General features: G+C 38.2%; 2 protein-coding genes across 3 annotated transcripts in view; one reads left to right on the top strand and one right to left on the bottom strand.

Moving 5' to 3' along the window:
- Nucleotides 1-328: 328 nt before the first annotated feature.
- LOC108722722 (uncharacterized) lies at nt 329-3,544 on the top strand. Its single transcript, XM_018447967.1, has 2 exons — nt 329-406; nt 1,490-3,544. Exons 1-2 carry the CDS (start codon nt 356-358, stop codon nt 1,643-1,645), a joined length of 207 nt encoding a protein of 68 aa, XP_018303469.1. The 5' UTR covers nt 329-355; the 3' UTR covers nt 1,646-3,544.
- Nucleotides 3,545-10,219: 6,675 nt separating this feature from the next.
- The window catches only part of Smox (Smad on X), a 30,394-nt gene continuing 18,593 nt past the window's right edge, over nt 10,220-22,020 (bottom strand). Inside the window, exons 2-6 of one of the 2 annotated variants that reach the window (XM_018447965.1) lie at nt 13,686-13,912; nt 13,015-13,229; nt 12,362-12,585; nt 11,654-11,967; nt 10,220-11,156 (exon numbers count right to left, since the gene is read on the bottom strand). In XM_018447965.1, coding sequence (XP_018303467.1) covers nt 10,888-11,156; nt 11,654-11,967; nt 12,362-12,585; nt 13,015-13,229; nt 13,686-13,912 — 1,249 coding nt within the window. In that variant the 3' untranslated portion in view covers nt 10,220-10,887. The remainder of the gene's footprint in view (nt 11,157-11,653; nt 11,968-12,361; nt 12,586-13,014; nt 13,230-13,685; nt 13,913-22,020) is intronic. The other variant, XM_018447966.1, reaches the window with a different exon arrangement.

Here is a 22,020-nt window from a genome sequence, read left to right as displayed (position 1 = left end):
TTCTATAAAGTTAGTTCTCGTTACCTCGATGTACTTCTCATTCGTCCATCATAATTCGCGTTTCATTCGACGCAGTTGTCACACAGCCGAACTAGCCAAGTGCGTGCAGTTATTCTTTCACGTGTCTCATCTTCACGAGAAAAAAGTACCATGCGTTTTCTATGATTTCGTTTTCTCATTCGTTATTCTCGGAAATGAGGCGATATGCAACCCGTAACTCGAAGATATAATATTTCGTGAACATTGATTAAAAATCAATCGCAAACTATTCACTCAGTACATAATTTGCTTAAAGAAGATACTTGTATAAATTATTCTTTTCTTTCAGAATACACAAAGAAACTGCAATAACGAGATGCGTTCGACCCATGTTGTGCTGTACGCTTTCCGATTGACACTGAATCAGGTAAAAATATAATAAAAACCTTCTTGAGGCTTTTTTTCACGGATGTTACCTATGTGACAATCTTGCGTTTCGCGGATTTTCTCCGTGTTTAGATCCATTCTTGGAATGCCAACGTTTCGTGAACCTTGCAGTTCACTTCATCAGGGCGAGGAGCAGCCTGATACTGTATATCTTGATACAGTATCAAGCTGCTCCTTGCCCTGATGAAGTGAACTGCAAGGTTCACGAAACGTTGGCATTCCAAGAATGGATCTAAACACGGAGAAAACCCGCGAAACGCAAGATTGTCACATAATAAAAACCTATTAACGTAAGTCTCGAGAGTTCAGCCCCACGGTAATTGACTTTAATTAACGCTCACTTAATTCCCATTCCTACCTCTATATTTGATGAACGGAAAAAGTTTTCCTTTTATATATTCTCAGTTAATTTCTTTTTTGAAAAATTGAGATCAAGAGAGAAATCCTGAAACATTGTTGATATTAACTCGTAACTGGACGTATACATACGAGTCACATACGTGACCCAAAGGCTGTGTTCCAAAATTGACTGCCATTACTGAAAATCTATAGTACAGGAACGTAAACTGTAGCATTTTCAGCGCTGGCAGTAAATTTGGAACACAGCCTAGATATAATTATAATATACACGTAATAATTTAAAAAAGAGAGTGTTATGAAAAAATGATTAATGCGTGTTTAAGTTTAACAATAAGTTAGAAGCAATAAAGTCTATTAATAACATTTCATTTGCATTTTTCACACATGCTATGGATTAAAAATAATATAAATGAATTTGAAAAATTTCTTAAAGAAAGTAAGTAAACTAACAAAAAGTTTTAATAGGTCCCATATGTCCCTTTAGCGTCACAAAAAATATGTGTTCTTGTTATGGGTTAAAATTATAACAAAGATATATGTATATTATAAGTAATTGTATTATAACTGACAAACGTATATATTTAACTAACAATAAATATAGAATTATATTTTCTTATAAATATTTTTCTACATAAATATAGAAGAATTAATTATAAAAAATGTTTTATTTCGATGAAGCTTACCTCATGATAATTTTTTCCAGGGAGCCAGCCCAGCTTTTTACAGGGCCAAGAGCTTCGATCGTGGCACGGCGACGTCCGCAATCTTCCTCGCGACCTTTGGATTATCTATGAGCATGTTCTCGTTGAAACAAATGCAGTCGTCGCATCAGCGTCGTCTGCGAAGCGGACTCTGTTAGACGTCCTGTTAGTCGTAATTCATCAATAAACAAAATCAACGGTCCTCTTGAAAAAATAAATCTATCGATTATATCAGATATATGAAAATATGTCTGCGCAACAATTCATCATAGCAGATGACGTTATTCTGAAGTCAGTATGCGGCATATATTGGGTTGAGCTATTATACCGTCTAGAGTGAGAGTTTGCGATTTGTACCTATATTGTATTAGGCAATCTACAATTCCGAACAAATTTCTTGGCATGTTCCTCTGTTAAAGCGCAAACAATTCGTATGTTTGAAGGATCATGTCCTCGATTCGCAGACGCGCATACAAGACCGCGTGTTTCAATTATGTAGAATTCAGTACTTGGTACAGATAGAGGTTACGAACGAAATGGAGTTTTCGTCGAAGACAGCATCGCATTCGAGCGAGACGTGTATGCTTCATGAATCGAGTGTAGTAGCTTTTTTTCTCTAGAGACGATAAAAAAAAGATAGCTCATCACATGAGAAGAAAGAGATATTCTAGTCGTGTGAGCAAACGAGAAATGATGCAGCGAATACACATTCTTACACGAATTCTTTTCCGAGAAAACTTTTGCTACCGGTGATCATAAATGCCGATATATCATAAAACAAAGGTTGCTTGTGTTACTTTGCACCACAATTTAGCTTAGCTTATTATCGATTATTTTCGAAAATAGTTCCTTCTTTGGTGTACAGTCGCAATTACTGAAGCAATGTTATTTGATTTTATGATATATCGTACGTCATTTCATTGATATTAAACAAACTGGGAAAAATCTTAACTTTAAAGGGAAAAATCACATCAAGAAATAACGTTATAACTTACTACTATATATCGATTGTGCCATTGAGTAATGGTTGATTCACAAAAACTATATTTATAGACACAAATACAAATTAGAATTGAATTTTCCGTTTGTATCATGAAATCGCTTACCTACAATCAGCATGCTCAAAAACAGAGCGTTTTTTTATAAATTGGTTCTGAACGAAAGTTTTCCTCGGAAAGACGGCAAACTGTGTACGAGCCAAAGAGTTTCACTGAACAAGTTCGCGAACCCCCTTAGTTGACAAGATTTTAATGTTATTAGAATCGAGTCGTAAACTTAACATCGTACGATTTATCAATCAGGTATCGGTGATAATGCTCATCCCGTTTTCGTCACTCTATAAAGACGCACTGAATTTCTGTCATTGAACCTGAAGCACAAAGTGTTTAGTAATTGTATTCAATTTTTGTTATTGCATTTTATTACCGCAGTTGCTCCTCGCAAATCTCACCACAAGACGGTTGCACGAAACTCGGTTTAAACTCTCCTCTGTATTTTTGACAAATCAAAATGAGATTTTAGTGAAATTCTTTCCTGCTATTCGATACTATTTTTTATTTTACACGACAAATACATTACTGTGCTATGATTGCTCTATAAAATATATATACATATATCTCTCTGTGTCATTATTATACAAATCTGTATATTAGGATGTATTGGTACCATTTCGGAGCATTGTAAGATTGATCATTGTTTTTAATAAAACGTTGATTCAATTGGCTAGGACTTATTTTTATTAAAGATTTCTCGTTAATAAATGTAAGAGTTACATTTAAATCCTACAGCAAGAGAAGGAAGTGATTAAAAGGAAACAAAATATTATAAAAGAGTAATCGTAGATATGGTATCAGAATATAAAAAAATGAATAGAGTACTATTAAACAATATTATCAAAAGGAAATGTATTGCGACATCTGTCCTTTGGTCTTAACGTGTGTACATTTATTTATAATTATTATACAGTCTCAGGCTCGATATTCCATGTCGTACAACGTCTTGTCCATTCTTTCATTCTCTCTCTCTCTCTCTCTCGGTTCTCATATTTTTATAAAAAATCACGTTCATGCTGCAGAAGAAAAGAACTGCGAGCCAAGAATCCAGTTTCATTACTCATTATTCACACGAGTAATATAAAGATTTTGCATTTTCATCATACAAAGTTGTCTTCGCTTGTCTACGGCATGGACGCAATTACTCATATAAGAAATATATATACACATTACACATATGTATGTGTGCGTGCGCGCGTGTATGTGTGTGTGTGTGTGTGTGTGTGTGTGTGTGTGTGTGTGTGTGTGTGTGTGTGTGTGCGTGCGTGTGTGTAAAATTCATAGATCTTATAAGATCTATGACAGAATTAAAGATTATAATCGTCGGGTTGCTCGATTCGAAAGTTTGTATAGTCAAGTATACAATGTGACATATACGTTTTTGAAATAATCCCTTCGACGGATACACGAGAAAAAAAAGAGGGATTCGGGAGAATCCAAAATAATTTATTTAAAATTCATAGGACCTAAATATATATCTTTGATAATTTTTTCCATGTTCGACGTTTCGCTTTTTTCTTAAAAGTTCTGTTCTTTTTTTAAAGGACTAGAATTAAAGATTACTAGGATTAGAAATTTGAAAAATTACTTCGCGATGAAAAAAAGGAATTTCGTCAGGATTATCCGTCGATTCTTTTCACAATATCTTTCGTAGACGGTAAAAACGTTTAAAGAGAGTTCAAAGAAGGAAGGCTGTACTTAAACAGAAAAAGAGAGAAAAATAACGCTGGCAAGTGAGATCCTCGATAAACTGTTGGTAGACAAAACAAAACTATTTTACACCGCTTTACGAAATTCCTCGCGACGATACTGTGCCTATTTTCTGGAGACATCGCGTCGCGTCTCCCGTCTATCATCGTGCGTATCGGTAAGAGACAATTAATTAACAAACGCAATCGAATAGAAGGTTGCTTCCTTCTCAAAGCTGGATACAGCTATCACAGTTATCCCCCATACAATAATCACGTGGTGCAACGTGGCGCATGGTGCAGCGATTTTCTTTTTCTTCTGCCATCTATATAATTATTATTATATTATAATATTACGCGAGAATAAATGATATGTCACAATGCAGGATGCGTTTCATCTTTTTTTAATCGGTTGTTCGGGCCTGCAGTCTTCGGTCACGAGAATACGAGAACTGAGAAGCGCGACGGGGAATTCTTGGACGAAAGGAGGTAATTCCCATTCCGCCGTCCTTGTGTGCATCGATGGTGATCGATGGAACGCTACGAATCGTAAGATTACGATGCAATAATAAAAAAATCGATTGATATATATATATATATATGCGAGAGAGGGGAACCGCGGGAATCGACATTCCGTCGAATATTAATAGTATTATTAATCTCAATGATATCAAGTCGAACATTTCAACACAGTCGCGGGTCGTGGGAAAGCTGGGACAAGCAGACTTCATTCCTTTGTATCTGTTAATTATTATCTTAATGATACTCTAAAGCTGATTCTACAATGAATTGGTAGTTGGAAATCTTAAGTCTTAACCAGTTTTAACCTGAATAGATGACTATGATTTTTTGCATCTATTAATTGTTAATTGTACAGCGAGTCATTTAACTCGATTAATGGGAAGGAATAAAGTCGAATTTGGTCAGTCTTAAGAAAAATCGGTAGTCTCTTACGCTGCATTCGGAAACATCACCTGGGTGCCCTCGTGTATCGTTTTATCCTTATTTAACATTGAGTGAATAACAAAGATGAAACGACACGCGGGGGCACTCGGGTGATGTTTCCGAACGCAGCCTTAGTCGTACAAGTTGACTGTTGGCCAACAATTCCACCGATTCACCGATAAGACTTAGGACTACCGAGAAGTACCGACTACTGACTCATTGTAGAATCAGTTTAATGGCAGTCTGTGCAGGGAGATAAGTGCCTGTCAAAAATCGGTATTTGACAGTTGACGAACCACCTCAACCACGTCGATACCACGGTATTCTTTCGCGTTGAATCCATGGTTCAACCGGTTCAACGATGGCGTGAATTGGTGTGAATCGAGAAAGAAGAACAACATTCAATACCGCGATGAGCCACGATGAGCGATCGGTGTGATTCGATTCACTCGATTGCGAGCTGTTGCGAGCCGCCCAACGATTGATCAAGAATAAGGAGATACCTACGCGGTCTACGCCGGTCGCCGGGCTTTCCAGGAATTCCAGGGTTTACGCAGAGTCGCGCAATTGCCCGCATTTGTCAATTGTCATCGGACTTTCAAAATACACCGCCCACAAGTATCCGTTTATCTTCTTTTCATGTTTCTCAAAGTAGATGACAAATTGACGATACAGACGATACAGGCGTGAAAAGAAATCTTTTTAATGCATGGATCAACCGTGGACAAACGTAACTGATTCGACATTCGATCAAAAATCCTGTAGAGCTGACTAGAATCCCGGTAAAAAATTGTTTATGCATGAATATATATATAAATATGTATAAACATACATAAACATATATAAATTTCATAAATATATATAATTATGTATGATATATGTATGTCCATACATGTTTATACATCCTTCTTTAGTTTGTAAAATTACTTTTTAGTGTACTAAAAATAATAATAATAATAAGAAAACATAAAAAATAATTAAAAGGAAAATTTTCGCAGTTTGTTTTAGAAAAAATCAAGTTTGAAAAAATGTGAAAGAATTGCTCATATGTAGTTGCATGTAAAATTATATATAGTTATGTATGAGCAAATTTTTTTACATTTTTCCAAACTTGATTTTTTTCTAAAACAAACAATGCGAAAATAGTCCCATTAACTATTTTTGATGTTTTCTCAATATTATTATTATTTTTACATTAAAAAGTAATTTTACAAAAGAAAGATGTATGGACATTTCATGTATAATTATTTATGATTATGAATATTTATGCGTGTTTATGTATTTTTATACATATTTATACATATTAATGTATAAAAAATTTTTAATGTGCAAAGGAAATTAGGCGATCGAGTTATACGGCGGATAAACGAATATTTATGAGCGGTGTGATGCAAGTTGATCACGCGCGACGGACAGAAATATGTATATACGATAAGAAAATTAATCCTGAACTTTCCGTTCTAATAATCGTGCCACATAAAGAGGTGCTCCTCAACCCTCCATTCTGTTTCCGCTTCTGTCGCGACTACGCGACTTAACGAGACGGTGAGAACCTGGCGCGCTTCAGTTTATCTAAGGAATTAAGCTACAAAGCGGCTACAATCGCTTTCTCATCTCTCTCTCTTTCTCATTCACACTGTATGCTTCTATTACTTCTTCCTTCAAAACTCTCATCTATCTATCTCACTACAAGTCAAATCATGTATGTGTAATCATGTATAAATTCAACACGACAAGACTGGACAGTGTTTCGAGTCAGTTTCGAGTAACACGAATGTAGATATCGGCCACACTTTATTCGTGTTTTCGATTTCGAAAATATTACCTCGTACAATGCGCTCGCGAAGGGATCTCGCGTGATCTGCAATGCTTTATGCTAGTCGCTTGTCAGAGTTTCGTTATTTACATTCGAGTTACACGCACGGTATTTCTTCCACGGTACCCCGTCCAGGCCTGGCGCTAATAGGTAACGGTACTAACGGTTAAGTTAGTTCCCCCATCAAAAATTCAATCGGCCGAATATATAGGTATATTTCGCGCATCGTCGTCATTCGAAGAACGGTGAAACTCGCTGGCGCGGTGAGACAAAGCCGTTAATAAGCCCTCTTCGCTACCCTAACACAGAAGCCTCATCACGTTTCATCGACTCTGAAACAAGAAAACTGCTCAAGCAAAGTTCCTTTGCGTCTAAGATGACACTTGCAAGTCTCGGACTAAAATTTGTAACAAATTACGAAGGACGCGAACTAGCCGATTGACATTTCCGGTTAAATTATACATATATAGGAACGTATCCATGATAGAATTAATAGACAACTAATCAGCTAAATCTTATTTTGTAAATTTAATAATTTATTAAGCGACAATAATTAATTAAACTTTAAAGTGACTGATCTTAAATTTTTTAAGGATCATTGCGCTGTCCCATTTACGTCCCACGCGATTATCTCAATCTTTGACTAAAAGTAAATGTTTAGAGATTGCTCCAAGTGATTACTCGAAGATTATCATATTAGTAAATATTATAGCAGTAAAACTACGAAAGAAAAACGGAAGGCTATTGAGAAATTGCATTTCTCTCTGAAATGCTCGTTCAAACGACATTTTTCATCCCGTGACGACTCAAGGATTTATTTTTATGCGTTTTACATTTCTTATCGAAGATTACGATGCTATAGGGCGCATAGGATATTTCTGTGCCGTAATAACGGAGGTCCCTCAAATCGAACAACTAACATAATCGAAATATATATAGATATAGATATAGATATAGATATAATTACGTTAAATTTTAACTCTACAAACACTAAATGTCGAAAATAAATTTTCGTCGATATTACTTTGGAATCATTAGGCATAATTGAGCGTAATAACGTGGAGGTCGGACTCATCGTTCCTCATTCGCACTTTGTTCAATTGGTCAGGGTCTGATCGACTCCCTGTAGCAGCAGCAGCAGCTAGTCGGGAAACTGAAGGTGTCCTTTATGATACCATCGATACCATCGCCACGAGTTTCGCCACGATAGACTGCAAGAGGCCTTGTAGATAGTCGTTCAAGTTGCACATCGCGATTGTACGCCCACAGAAATTGTACGCCCCGCAAATTATCCTGATTGACGTAGAGCCAGCGTCGGTTCATTATCTCCATCAATATCGGATAGATCAGTCGTGTGTACGATTTAAAAAATGGCGAATTGTTTAGCTCGTTCAACTGCAGCCTGTCGCTGATGACCGACTGATCTCTAACACCGAATCGTTGCTTTACAGCAACACGAGGCCGTCGTTCTGCTGAATTCACAGCTGCCAGCTCTTGTGAATAATGGGTTGCACGCAAAATGATTAAATTGCTATGAATGGCTGTAAACAAGAGCCGGGCCTCGGTATAGATCCCGCGATTCTTGAACGACATCGACTCGCTCAGACAGTTTCCTTGTTCTCTTCTAGTGTTTCTTCGCGGGCATTTTGCTTCCCAATCGATTTATTGGAACGTGATGACCCCGTTGTCCAGGATTTCATTGACAAACTTCGAAATATTGCTCCTAAAGTCATCTAGGGTCGAGCTTAACCGGTTCGATTGTCGATTCCTTTTCTCTCGAATCTCTCTTTTCCTTACTGTTTTACGCTTTCTTTTCTGCGTACTCTGTATGTATTCGTAGCGTTCTGTCATCTGATCCACTCGTCGAAATGTAACAACTCGCGCGGCGTTCCACAGAGTTTCCTCAATTAGGATTAAGTGTATCCTTGCGAGCGTTGTCAAGGGTAAAAGCGCTTTGCTTTCGCCGAATTCGGGGAATTACGCCAGGGAAAAACTGATGTGAACTGCCAATCGGAATGCAGGTGGAAAGTGTCAGAATATATTTAAAACTTGGAGAGTATCCAGGATTAAGGCGTTTCACATACAATTGGTAATTATTTTTTCGCGATGACCGTATAGGCAGGAAAACTGTAAATTCCTAATAATAGGGAGTTTTTGCAGATTTAGCGTTTATCCAGATACAGTAAACGCTAAGGCCAGATTATCTTCTTCTTAACAACTAATTAAGAAAAAGATAGCGTGACTTTAACGTTCACCGTATCTGGATTCACGTTATTGCAAAAACTCCCTAATGTCTAAAGCAAATATACCGATAGCAGATTTCGGAGTTGCAAGAGAGCTAACGCGAGGATAAGTTTTCGTGGCATTTCAAGTACATATCTCGTTGAAAACGATAGAGAGGATAAGAAGACACACTTGGGTATTCGTAATAATAATTTAGATATATGTACTGTTACCTGTACCGTTCGACAAGGCAAAATTTATTCGTTTGGTCCAAGAGATCTAAGAGTAAAAAAAAAGAAAAAAGAAAAAATACAACATGCAAATTAAATATATTAAATAATATGTATATATATGTATATATATATATATTAAAAGATTTCTCCATGCATAAATCTTGCTTTTTAAAGGCATTTACGTTTGTTATTAAAGAAAATATACATAACAACAGGGTGAATACTCATTGTGCTAAACTCGTAAGCAATTAAATGTACATAGTCCGAGTAAGTCGTACAACGCGTACTATTAATTTACTAGAAAATATTATACATATGAATGTATTCTTGATATATGTATATATATATATATATATTGATTTTAGATAGACAATATTGTGTTGCGATTGGAAAATCTTATATGACACAAACAATTTTAGATAGTTCCGTCGATATATGTATACTACTATCGTAATCTTCCATAACAAATATCGTAAAACATGACATATATACATGTATGTATATGTACGTGTGTGTGCGTGTGTGTGTGTTTGTATGCATATGTGCGTGTCATGTGAATATAGAATATTCAAGTGGATTTCTTCCACTACGATGGGCTAAAGTTAACATACATACATAATATATTATGTATAATGTATAGATATTATATCTGGTAAAGATCTGGCGTATACTGTAGTACGAATGTAATAATTGTGTCTGCCTGGATAAGCAATAAAAATATGTAAAAGACTGAACTCTGTTAGCGCACGGTACATATATACATATATATATATATATAATATATATAAATATCTCTCTCTCTCTCTCTCTCTCTCTCTCATTTTCTTTTTGCTTCTTATTTGCGAATCGACTAAACTCGGATTATGATCACCCTGGATATATCTTGTACGCCAATTGCGGTGCACATGCGCACGATATAAGTGCGTCGAGGCGAAGCTCCGTGTATCTTATTCGCGTCCTTGCGCATCACCGTGTCTCTTCTCTTCAATCACAACAAACCGTAATAGGACATCAAGCTTTAATATATCTACTATGATATTCAACTGTTGTGCGAATGCCGTTTCAATTTCACATCCTTTCGTCTGCGTATTTCACACATCGTGATTGCTTCGTGATTGATCGCGCGACAATTCGAGAAAAACGCGATATCAGCGCGAAAAAAACTTGGTATCGTTGTGTCTGAGCCTTGATTCTTTCAACTACTAACTGCATTTTCGAGTGTAAAGATCATATGTTCTTCTTCTTCTTCTTCTTGCACGCATCACTGAGCAACGTTCGTTCGAGGAAAATCTGAACAACGAAGTTGAATTCAACTTTCACATACCGTATGCGACGAAACGAAATAGAAGAAATGAATGGATCGATCAATCGACGACGATAGCACAGAAAAGATATTCTCATGTGTTCTTCTCTCATGAACGAACGGATGGAGGTTGATAAAATTTAGGACATCGAGGAACAGGGTAGGCGGGGCGAGCCCATCTGCGTGAGTACTCTGTCGAGCCACTGCAACGGTCCGTTTAAATGCAGCTCGATCCAGCAGGGAGTTGAGGTGACTGTCTGCCGGCGATATTCCGCGCCCCAGCCCTTCACGAAGCTCATTCGGATCGTGCACATACGCGTCAGCTGGTACACTGCTTCGAAACCCTGCGACACTGACTGCGACAGCAACGCCGCGAATTCTTGGTTGTTGAAGATCTTCAGATTACATCCTGCATGCCAACAAAATATATACACACAGATTCTGAAAACGATGAACAATAAACAAATAATTTATTTATGTAGTAATTATTTTATACAAATAAAAAACGTTAATCATTCATTGGGATAATAATTACTGAATAAATCAGACAGTAAAGATAGAAAGGTCTCACTGAAAACAGATCTCGTTGAAAGACGCATGTGGAAGGTCTCGAAGGCTTCCGATAAATTATTAATTTCAATCTAAGCGAGATAAAAAAATATGTGCGGAGAAAGAACGGAAGAAAATATAGAAACCTAAACGAACTAATAGTTAATTAATTTTCAAATTGTCTGTGTGCTAATACGCTTACACAAATCTAATGCAAAGAATTGAATTTGGACATACTTGTAATTAAATGATTTGAAGACGAAATTGTCTTAAAACTAAACAAGTAAAAAAAGCATATTACCTTGTCCAAGAAAAAAGCAAATTACAATGCGTAAGAAGATAAATTTTTTCGCTTACCTGGCGGTATTTTGCAAACGGTAGCCGGATGCCAGCCATAACGCTGATTGCAATTTGGACTTTGTACGAAGATACTCGAATCAGATAGACATTCGGCGAACACTTCACCACCGATGTAGTACAACCTAACACCTTTGCCGATGTGTCGCCTGGTCTGCTCGACTACCGTGTTGCGATTTACATTGGACAGCAACCCGAGGCAGAAACGCTCCGAGTTGCTTGGATCAGTGAAACCATCCACGGTTATACTCGGCTGCGACGCGTGAAACGTCTCGCCCACTCTCGTATTTAGCTCGTAATAACTAATTGAACACCTGGCAAGTAAAACAAAAGTTGTGAGTGGCAAACATGGCACGACATAAATCAAGAGTGAAGAGAAGTTATGGATAAACGCGAGAATAAATATATTACCTAAATAATTTGTCAATTTAATTTCCGGTTTTTAATATTTTTATATTTTAATGTCGATCTGATCTCTTATTCGATTTCATTTTACGTCAATATTAAACAGCGATCCTATAAATTCAAAAGATCTTTGTACCTTCGTACCGTAACTTTGTCGCGATCGAGAATTAGAATTAGCAACTCTCATGATTAAAATCGTCTCGCGGACAACGTATAACGCATCGTGCTGTTTATGTGCATTTAGGTCGTTTAGGAGAGTGCGATATACCACGCGCAATGTCCATTAATCAACCTGGTACTCACCAAAATGCGGGCTCGCAATACATAACCGGCTGCGCGTCTACAGGACTGGGTGACAAGCGTGACAGGGACATGTTATCGTTGTGGTCCATATTGTCGCCATCCTCGCTGATGTAGCCCGGCGGCGGCGTATCTGCCGGCGGATCCATGGATCCCGGAGCGGGATGAGGCGAGCCCTGCACGCTTCCCAAGCTCCCGACGCTTGCCGGACTCGTTGCCTGCATGCTCTAAACATAAATAATATGTGCAGGTAATCACATTTCCAAATCCGACAGCGCGTTCTCTCCTTTATTATATAGGATAGGACTATAGGATGTTGTACACTATTTACCTACATAATCTGTGTAAAAATCAGTATTACGAGATATACATACATACCTATAGTTCAAGTATGAGCTGTCATACAATTAATTAGAGATCATCAATGATACTATACATTTTATATAAATATAATAACAAAAAATATATTATCTATTATATTTATAACTATTATTATTATTATTATTATTTATATTATAATGTATTATTACTTGTGACATATTGACAGCGAGAAATAATTTAAAATAAAAGAATGATAAGAAATGAGTTTTTTCATGGGGAAACAAATTGACTTTGGGCAAGCCAACTTGTTAACATGATCCGTTCCAGTTACCGACCTGCATTCCTTGGTACGGATTATTTGGTTGTTGCTGCTGTTGTTGCTGCGGGGACTGCGGTATGCCCTGCTGCTGATTGTGCTGGTGATTCAACGTCGCGTGGAAGCTCGTGTTCTCCGGCACGCTGACGCTGAGCTCCTCGAGGGAGGTGTTGTAGAGGACGGTGTTCTCGTCGCTAGCTAGGTTGTGCCGTGGCACGAGAATGGCTGGCAAAACTGCAAAGTTTCGTGCGCCACGATATAGTCACGCGATCTAGTCTCGTTATGCTTACGGTCGTAACGGCCGATTAACAGCCCTCTCTCGAGAAAGAAGAACGGAAAGAGAGAGAGAGAGAGAGAGAGAGAGAGAGAGAGAGAAAAGACGTAATTCGAGCAAAACGGATACCAATGATCGCCCTTTCTCCGTCACAAAGAGGAAGTTGGTATAAATTTTATCTTCGCTATATAAATAAGTTTATTTTCCCAACTTATATAAAGTAAAAAACTTATCGTTACTCTAAACGGTTTAAATACAATAGAATACAAGTTTAATTTCACAGCCGTTTTCGAATGTAGTTAACGGTTTCCTTAAAAATGGATTTTAAAAACCGCCAAATGTTTAATATAATCATTACATCCTTATCTAATTATAGAGTATTCTATAACGAGTATCAAATAAAAGTTTCTATGCACCTGTCTGCCCTCGCGTACCTGGCGTTTGTATTCGTTGATAATGGTAAGGATTCACGCAGACCTCGTCGCGCTTCTGGGTGAAGGCGTACTCGCAGTGCTCGATCGCCCTCAGCTCGTGGTGCGACTGTAGGTCCGGCCAACGCCAGAGTCGGCAGTAAATCACGTGCGGCAGACCCTTGCCGCGAACACCTTGAACGCCGTTGTCGCCGACACCTCCTGGGCTAGGCCTGCAAAAGTGCAAGTAACACTCCTACATTATTTCATTTAATCAATATAAATTTTATTTACCCCCATCTCATGATCACGAAAGAAAATCCGCCGCAGTGGAATTTACTAAATTCGAAATTTATATTTCATTTGTGTGTTACTTAAATTTATAGGTATATTATGCTGGTATGATGCATTTATTAAATCTACATATCCGTATGTATACATATATATTTCTTTTAAATAATAAAGTAATTAAATTCGTTTTGTATTTATGTGACATTTGTTAAATATTTTTTCTTTTTAATAATGCATGCATAATACGAGTAGATTGATTTATTGGAATTTTGTGTGTGTGTGTGTGTGTGCGCGCGCGCGTGTGCGCGTATGTGATAAAAAAAATTAAAAATCTATTCGCAAAATTACGTATTCGCGACATTCCGCTTCAACTCTAGTTCTGCTTTGCATCGCATCACATCGTACAGCACGCGAGAAGTGGCAGGTATCCGCGAGGAAAAAGAATCCGACTGGAATTCGCTGTGTAAAGCCTTCCCGCTGAGAAATTTTTCGAGTGGCGCGAGATTATGTGTTTCCGTATGTTCCTTCTTTCGCCACGCAAATCAGCATTAAGATTCTATAACAATAATATCGATATCGTTATATTTCACCGTCTTTTTACAATATATGTATGTATAATACCTGCGCAAGCAGGATATCATAACCGAATAACTATGTTAACGAGACTATCGTTACGAATTACAGAATTCCAATGTAAAATACATAAAATAAGAGACGAGGAGATCACAGAGGTAAATTGATCTGCAACAGTCTATTTAACTTGTCGATATTATATCCAGCAGACTCAAATCGAAATTCCGTTACGGTTACGTCGAATACATTAATACTTCAGAATTACGTGATAATCAATTCTGAAATTCAAATGGATGAGGAAGTAGATATTCAAACAGGAAATACGCGTTCTCTTCTTTGAACGTAAAATATTTCGTCAAATTAATCAAAGAAAATTCGAGAAAAACGCTTTTACTTATTTAAGAGAAAAATGAGAAACTACGTTATAAAAATAAAAATCTCGATAAACTCTCTTCTTGACGCTGATAATCGCAAATAACGTTATGAAACTTGATGTTGATTAATCACAGTTCCGGGAGAGCGTCGATATTGCGCCGACTCTCTCTCTCTCTCTCTCTCTCTCCCTCCCCCCCTCTCTCTGGAGAATAAAATCCGACATTCGCGCAAGGATAACTCGAGAATAGTTCGAGATAGGCATTGGTAAACGATAACACACGTATATTATATGTATACAATACACATGCGCGAAAAAAGAATTATGAGTGAGACATACGGGGAGATCCTTGAGGCAATGTAAATGATGATAATAATGACAGGCTCGCCGAGAGCGAAGACCGCGCGTTCGCGCGGCGCGACGTAGAATTAAACGGTATTTAATTGCTAATGTAAAATTCTCGCACGCGCGCGCGCGCATGATTTCGCTCGTCCCGTTGCACTTGCGTAATCCTGCGCGTCGTGCGCGACTAAAGAGCAAGTTGAGAGCAAGTACGGAATAACAAAGCCCGCCTGGAAAGACTATCAATGCCCCGCGCGAGCAATTTAAAGCCCCACAGATATACCATATGTACGTAGGCAGCACTCGTGATTCATCATAGGAGAGAGTCCTAAAACGCAAAAATTATTACTTAATTCCTACTGCGAGCGTGAAGGTCTTTCATGACCTTTTCTGCTCTATTAAAAAATTAAGGAAAAATAAAAAGAAAGTTGTTTAACTCGATTTAAAATTTTAGTGACCTGTGACATTCACCACAAGGATAATCTTTGTGCATTTTTCCGTATCGTTGAAAAGAAAAAGATGCCTTCTTGAAAATGACCGAGAAAGAATGATAGACGAACCGTATTAAGTATATCACCAAAGTAGACGCAAAATTATGGAAAAGAGAGCAGTCCAAGATTGAGTTTATGAAATTTATAATGAGATTAGATATATGTAACGTTTTTATTATGCATAAATACCGAACGCAGCATAACGTATCCGTATGTCATCGTAGCCTCGAATTTTTTTTCTATGTATTCGCGCTTGTATTTTTTCTATGTGAATGTGCGTATGTGTATGTGTGTGATCTTTCTCTTTAATTCTTGTTCGTTCAATATCATGATTTTTCCTCCTTGCTGCTTCCTCCTCCTCCTCCTCCCCCCCTCCCCTCCCCTACCCCCTCCCCCTCTCTCTCGACATAACGTATTCTTTTAATTATCATTTCTGCGTGACAATGCAATCCATTACATAATATATAATAATTTAAAAACGCTGGTTCGCTCGCGATTTACGCACGCGATTCATCCGATTGCTTCTTATTGGAATGCCTGTCGATTTAAGCCCAGTTCCATAACTCACGGTTAACTCTTAATCGAGATTCAACTTATTCATCGTCTCTTCCCAATTCTAGAATTGGAAAGAGATGAAAAACAAGTTGAATCTCGATTAAGAGTTAACCGTGAGTTGTGGAACTGGGCCTTAGTCATCAAAATTGCGAAACTGATATTTCGATGGGAATGCGATTCTGGAGATTCTTCGAGGATACCGCAGGCCGAAAGGGATCACGAAGAACGTGCAGTTATGCGAAGAAGCCGCGAGAACGCTTTGCGTCCGTCCACACCTGTCTCTCAGTGATCATTACGTAAGAAATGACACGACGACGCGCTCGGAACTCGTCGCCATTCGCCGCGTTAAGTAATAAATCTCACGAGACACGTCGAATCTCGTCGAATCTATATAACCTGCTGCATATCTAATGCCGTGTGCATGGCAAGACAATCGGAACAAATGCGCGTTGCGCGCCTATCCCGATCAGAATTTCTTCGCAACACAGATCAGACGGTATCATCGACCGCATTAATCTCTCACCTCTCGCAGCCACTTTCATTGCACGGATGGTAAATGGACATCAAGTTCTTCACTTGTTCTCGTTCTAACCAAGCGTTTTATCATAGTTCTATTATAGTAGGTATAACGATTGAGTTTAGCGTCAAGATTTCACTGTCGAAGTACACAGAGGATCGATGAATTAAAAATTCCTCCTGCTGATGCGGCGCGGGCGGAGTAAAATTATCAGCCTCTTATTACAAAGTTACGTCTCGCTTTGCTTCGATCGTTATAGCGAGAGATAATCAGCAAGAACGCTACACTAATGCGCGTGAAAGATGAGGAATCTCCCGCACACGATTCCGTCGCGTGAGAATCTTTCCGTTCCTTCTCGCCGATTCTCGCCGCAAGTTCCGGCACGGTGGAGGATGTTTCAGGCGATATTTCAGGAACGGTTGAATATGCGTCTACACAGCCGCGAACTTCATATCGTCGTGCACTATGTTAGATATCAGAGAAGCAATGGTAACCCAATCCCTTGAGCTAAATAACATTTTTAACTTTCATGTATCAAAATATAAATGAATTCATTTCTGTGATTAAAGTAAACGTCTATATTAACGTATCCATCTAGTAAATAATAAACTAAATTTGAGTTAAATTTAATACATTTTCTTAAAAGTTAAATTGTTTAACTCCATTGTTTTAGTTAAATTAACGTCATATCAAATAGGAGTAGTGACGACCTACAGAAATAATAGAAAATATAACTCAAATTGCGGGTATAATTTGACATTATAAAAACTCTCTCTCTCTCTCTCTCTCTTAATGAATGAAATCGTCTCCTGTATCGACGCGGGGAATTAGACCGAAGCTTCCGAAGCCTAATTAAATCTTACCCTGCGGCTACGAAATAATCGCCCTGCTGCCCTAATAACGTACGTCGCACTTATCCATCTCAATTTACGTCTTAACGGCGCGAAAATTTTCAAAGATCGAGTGTTTAGCGTTATACTTGGCCATTTACATCTCATTTGTGCACAGTTGAGGATATGCATTTCGTATATTCGACCAATCGAACGCATAATCGAGTTTGCGCGTGATCTTGAAATTCTCTCGACATCCTGCACATTATTCGTCGCGTATAAATTTAACGTGCAGAGATTATTTACGGACTTAAATGACTTATGTTAGAATATGTGATGGTACCCAGATTGTTCAAAGGAAGAGCAAACAACTTCTATCGTTGTAACTTTTGAAGACCATAATGAGTGACAATTATCAAAACTGATGGACGCACGCGTTGTATAGTAGCATTATAAGTAAGCTTCGATTCGAGCCACGAGGAATTAAAAGGGCAAACTGGACACATGTTATGGAATTGTTCGAAATGAATTCCAATCGGAATTGTTCAATTATTCCCTAGATTTCTATTGTATTTCTTACGGTCCCTAAAAACGGAATAATTTCGACCGGAATCCATTCCGAACAATTCCAGTTCCAACTTTTAATTCCTCGTAATAGCTCCAAGTCTTACATACTCGTACCAGTCGTACCGCATACGCCATTTTCTATCAAACTAGAACGTTGGCCAGACTCTTACTTCTCTCTAGAGGGACTCTAGATGTAATTATGGTGAACGTCACCTGTCACGAATCGCCAGAGATCTTCTGTCGTGCTGCAGCTCACTTAGAGCCACGATGAATTTAATCGTCGACAGTAATACGACAGGGACTACGCACGTTCTTCAAAGAGAAAAAAAAACGAGAGGGGAAAGAAGATCGCGCGGCTGTGAATCGCACTTGGTTGCACAAGGCCGGTTTATGGCTGCTCTACACCACGTATGGATAGTCGGGATTGTGCCGCCGAGAAAATGAACCGTTCTCGTAAAAAGATAACTCGTAACTGAATTATCATTCTCAATATTTGCGTTATCGCTCGTCAATAATACATGTTCCATTATACCGCGTCTACTTCCTTCGCGCCACTTTGTCGTATCCGACCCTATCGGAGATAGCTATGCTAGTAGGACGAGTTAGTAGCTCACACTGGGATAATTCGAGAATGACGGTTTAAGCACATTTCTTTATTGCGTTAGTATAATCGCGACTGATCGGCCGACCAGACTGATCGGCCAAAGCAAGTTCGTGTAAATAGACTGTGTAAATAGTGTACATTTTACCTGAGTGTAGTTTTCGTACGAAAAAAGAGCTAAACGGCCTAGCATAAACCCGCTACTTGACTACTAGCTCCGGCTACCGGTTTCTCCGGGTAAACCGGCCATTATCGCAGCAGCTGCGGGCTGCGAGAAAGAAAGAGGAAGGAAGAGAAAAGAGTGTGGGATACCACGGACTTTTGAGATGCAATAAGTGTGAGAGCGAGCGAGCGAGCGAGAGAGAGAGAGAGAGAGAGAGAGAGAGAGAGAGGACGGAGAAGGGAGACCTTTTCCCTCCTGTGCGGTTTTTATCGCGACTCGTAATCGTCCTCACGTATAATTTCCTCCAGATTTGATTTTCACGATATCGTTCTCGACGCTACGCAGATCAATACGTCACGAAGCAATCCTCCGCGGCGTGCATGATATATCAAACATCCGGAGAATCAAAATTTTATCAACTTTCGGTTCACTTTGGAGATTCTGACTCGATTTTGATATGAGATCTTGTTTTTTATAAAAAATTAATGATCGACTTGTTATCGCTTGTTGAAATATATTAAATTAGCATGCACGCTTCTTAGTTGGCATAAAGTGAGCTATACATATATTTTACTAGCAATTATTATTATACTTTCAACTCTCAAATACAGAAATATATCGAGTACTTCAAAATCAACAATACGTATAAAAAAAAACCACGTCGACTTCAACGATGTCACAATTTCAAAGGGAATGTTTGACCAGATGATTATATTATTTGACCAACAGATTGGAGAATTGCAATTCAAATTCTTGAAATGGGTTACCATCCATCTTCATAATAATTCTTTCACTTATATCCTTCAAATTTTCCAATTAATCTTGTACAAAACCGAGGTAAATATATAGAATAAGTGTCAGGATTAAATCCAAGACTCGTCAGATACAAGTCGCTCTTGTAAAGAGTCGCGCGTCATCCTATCTCAATCTTAACTATAGATATGGACTCTGCGGAATTTCTGTCACTTATTATACATATTTTGTCATTCATATCTTATAGCGTTTTCGGCCCGATCGGGTTTGCACCAATCTGGGTTGGATTAATCTTTCCTATTGGTTGACGTTACACGCTCTACCAATAGGAGAGCACAAAATGCCATTAATCCAACCCAGATTGGTGCAAACCCGGGTCGAAAACGCTATTAGTCATTTTATTAAAATTACAAAAAAATAAGTTGCAAAAATTTTACAGAGTCTACATCTACAGTGGTTAAAGGTTGAGAATGTTGAGATAGGATGGTGCGTGGCTCCCTGCTAGAGTCACAGTCGATCGATTTGTAGTCAACGATCGATTCTTGGATTTGACTCCGACATTCATTCTATTATACATCTGCCTCGGTTTTATATATAAGATTAATTAGAAACTTTGACGGTGTGAGTGAAGGAATTATCACAAAAGTTGGGTGATAATCTGTTTTGAAATCTCATTTCAAGAGAGTTAAAAAATTCTAGTTCTTTAATATCTGTTGATTAGATAGCTATGTAGGTATGTTTGGTCAAATATGCAAATGTTGAAGTGATCAAATATCCTTTTCTCAAGCAAAAGAAATAAAATTTGTGCGCATAATCAATGTTTAAAAAATAAAAAGAATAACAAGTACAGAATGTACTGATAAACAGAATGAACAGCAATGATTTTTATTTCTCTTTTTTTCACATCTAATAGATGATATAAGAATCCGTATAATCCCACAACCACTAATGTAACATCTATACAGTTGAGTTGAAATATGTAATAGTTAGTGATGAAAAACACTAATGCGTGTTGCTTATAAGATTTACGACGGTGCAGGTGATCGTAAATTTGACTTATCAAAGCGTAATTTACGAGGGAAAGGCGCGGATTCTCGGATCGTCGCGATGAGGAGCAAAGGCATTACTATGTGAATGCACGAGAGACACGACGATGAATTTTTTCATCGAGAACAAGAGAGATCCCTTTAAACATGCGCTCGAAGATTGAATTATGCGGTCCGGCCATGCGAATTGTCTTCTTCTTCTTTTCTTTTAGGTGGCGCCCGCACTCCCGCAGTCATGTCGGCCACGATGTCTGGCCAGTCAGTTTTAGTTTAGAAAAGCGTTCTGCCATGCATGTGTGACAGAGAGATGGGGGGACATTTGCGCGTTATTGCGCGTTATAGCGCGTTGTAGCGCGTTACAGCGAGGCACGAAGCGCGAAATAATGACAAGTGAGTGCGTTTTTATGCAGGTAAAAGTTAATAAGATTTGAAATAAGAAAGTATAAGTCTGTATAATTTAAGAGAATTAGATAGAAGCGCGGGAATTACTTTACTAAATATCACCATAATTTAGTTGCTTAAGGAGTATATGATTCACAATGAAAAATAACGTGCAGTTTGCATCTTGACGAGGGTCTCCGTAAACACAGACTGTGCGAATTGTATTATTAAATACCGATATTCTCCGTTAATCGGGATCGTGTCAACTCGGAGGGGAAAATTTCTTCCTCGAATTGTTCTCCAATTAATAATGATTCCGGCCGCCCATATCCTTGCAATTCATACACTGAAAAAAGATGTCTGTGAAGCTGGACCCCCCACCATCGAAAAACAAGTTCGGAATAGGTCAAAAATTTAGTGCTAATTAGGTGCTAATTTAGTACCCTAGTCCGAAATTTAGTGCTCCAACCGTTTAGCGGTAAAAAAAAAAATGGGGGGTCCAGCTTCATATAAAGCTGGACCCCCCCCCATAATAGAAAAAATATATACAGAGCTCGTATGGAAAAACGAAGTACACAGGGATTTTAGTGCTAATTTAGTGCTCCAAAATAAACCAAAACATTTTCAATTATGGCGTTATTTTAAATATAACAACATATTTTAAGTATTACTGTCGTATGCGTTCCGAAAGAGCGCGCGCCGCGCTCTAAAGTTCGTTCCCCGGTCGTCAAAGAATTTGGTGCTCGCAAGTTATTGATACTAAAATGTTCCTTGGACATCCTAGTATCAAAATATATGCATTTCCGATTTTAGTGCTCACTCCAAGTTAATGAAAATAATTAATTAGGCGCGAAAAAG

This window comes from Mycetomoellerius zeteki, unplaced genomic scaffold (genome assembly GCF_001594055.1).
Source record: "Mycetomoellerius zeteki isolate Tzet28-1 unplaced genomic scaffold, Tzet1.0 scaffold213, whole genome shotgun sequence".
NCBI lineage: Eukaryota > Metazoa > Arthropoda > Insecta > Hymenoptera > Formicidae > Mycetomoellerius > Mycetomoellerius zeteki.
Note: the sequence above shows the minus strand (reverse complement) of the source record. Positions and strands in the feature narration are given on the sequence as shown.

Excerpts from the sequence above, each read along its gene's own strand:
- LOC108722722 (XM_018447967.1), top strand. The coding sequence starts at position 356 with ATGCGTTCGACCCATGTTGTGCTGTACGCTTTCCGATTGACACTGAAT. Across the intron at positions 407-1,489 it reads TCCGATTGACACTGAATCAG|GGAGCCAGCCCAGCTTTTTA; the intron begins GTAAAAATATAA and ends AATTTTTTCCAG.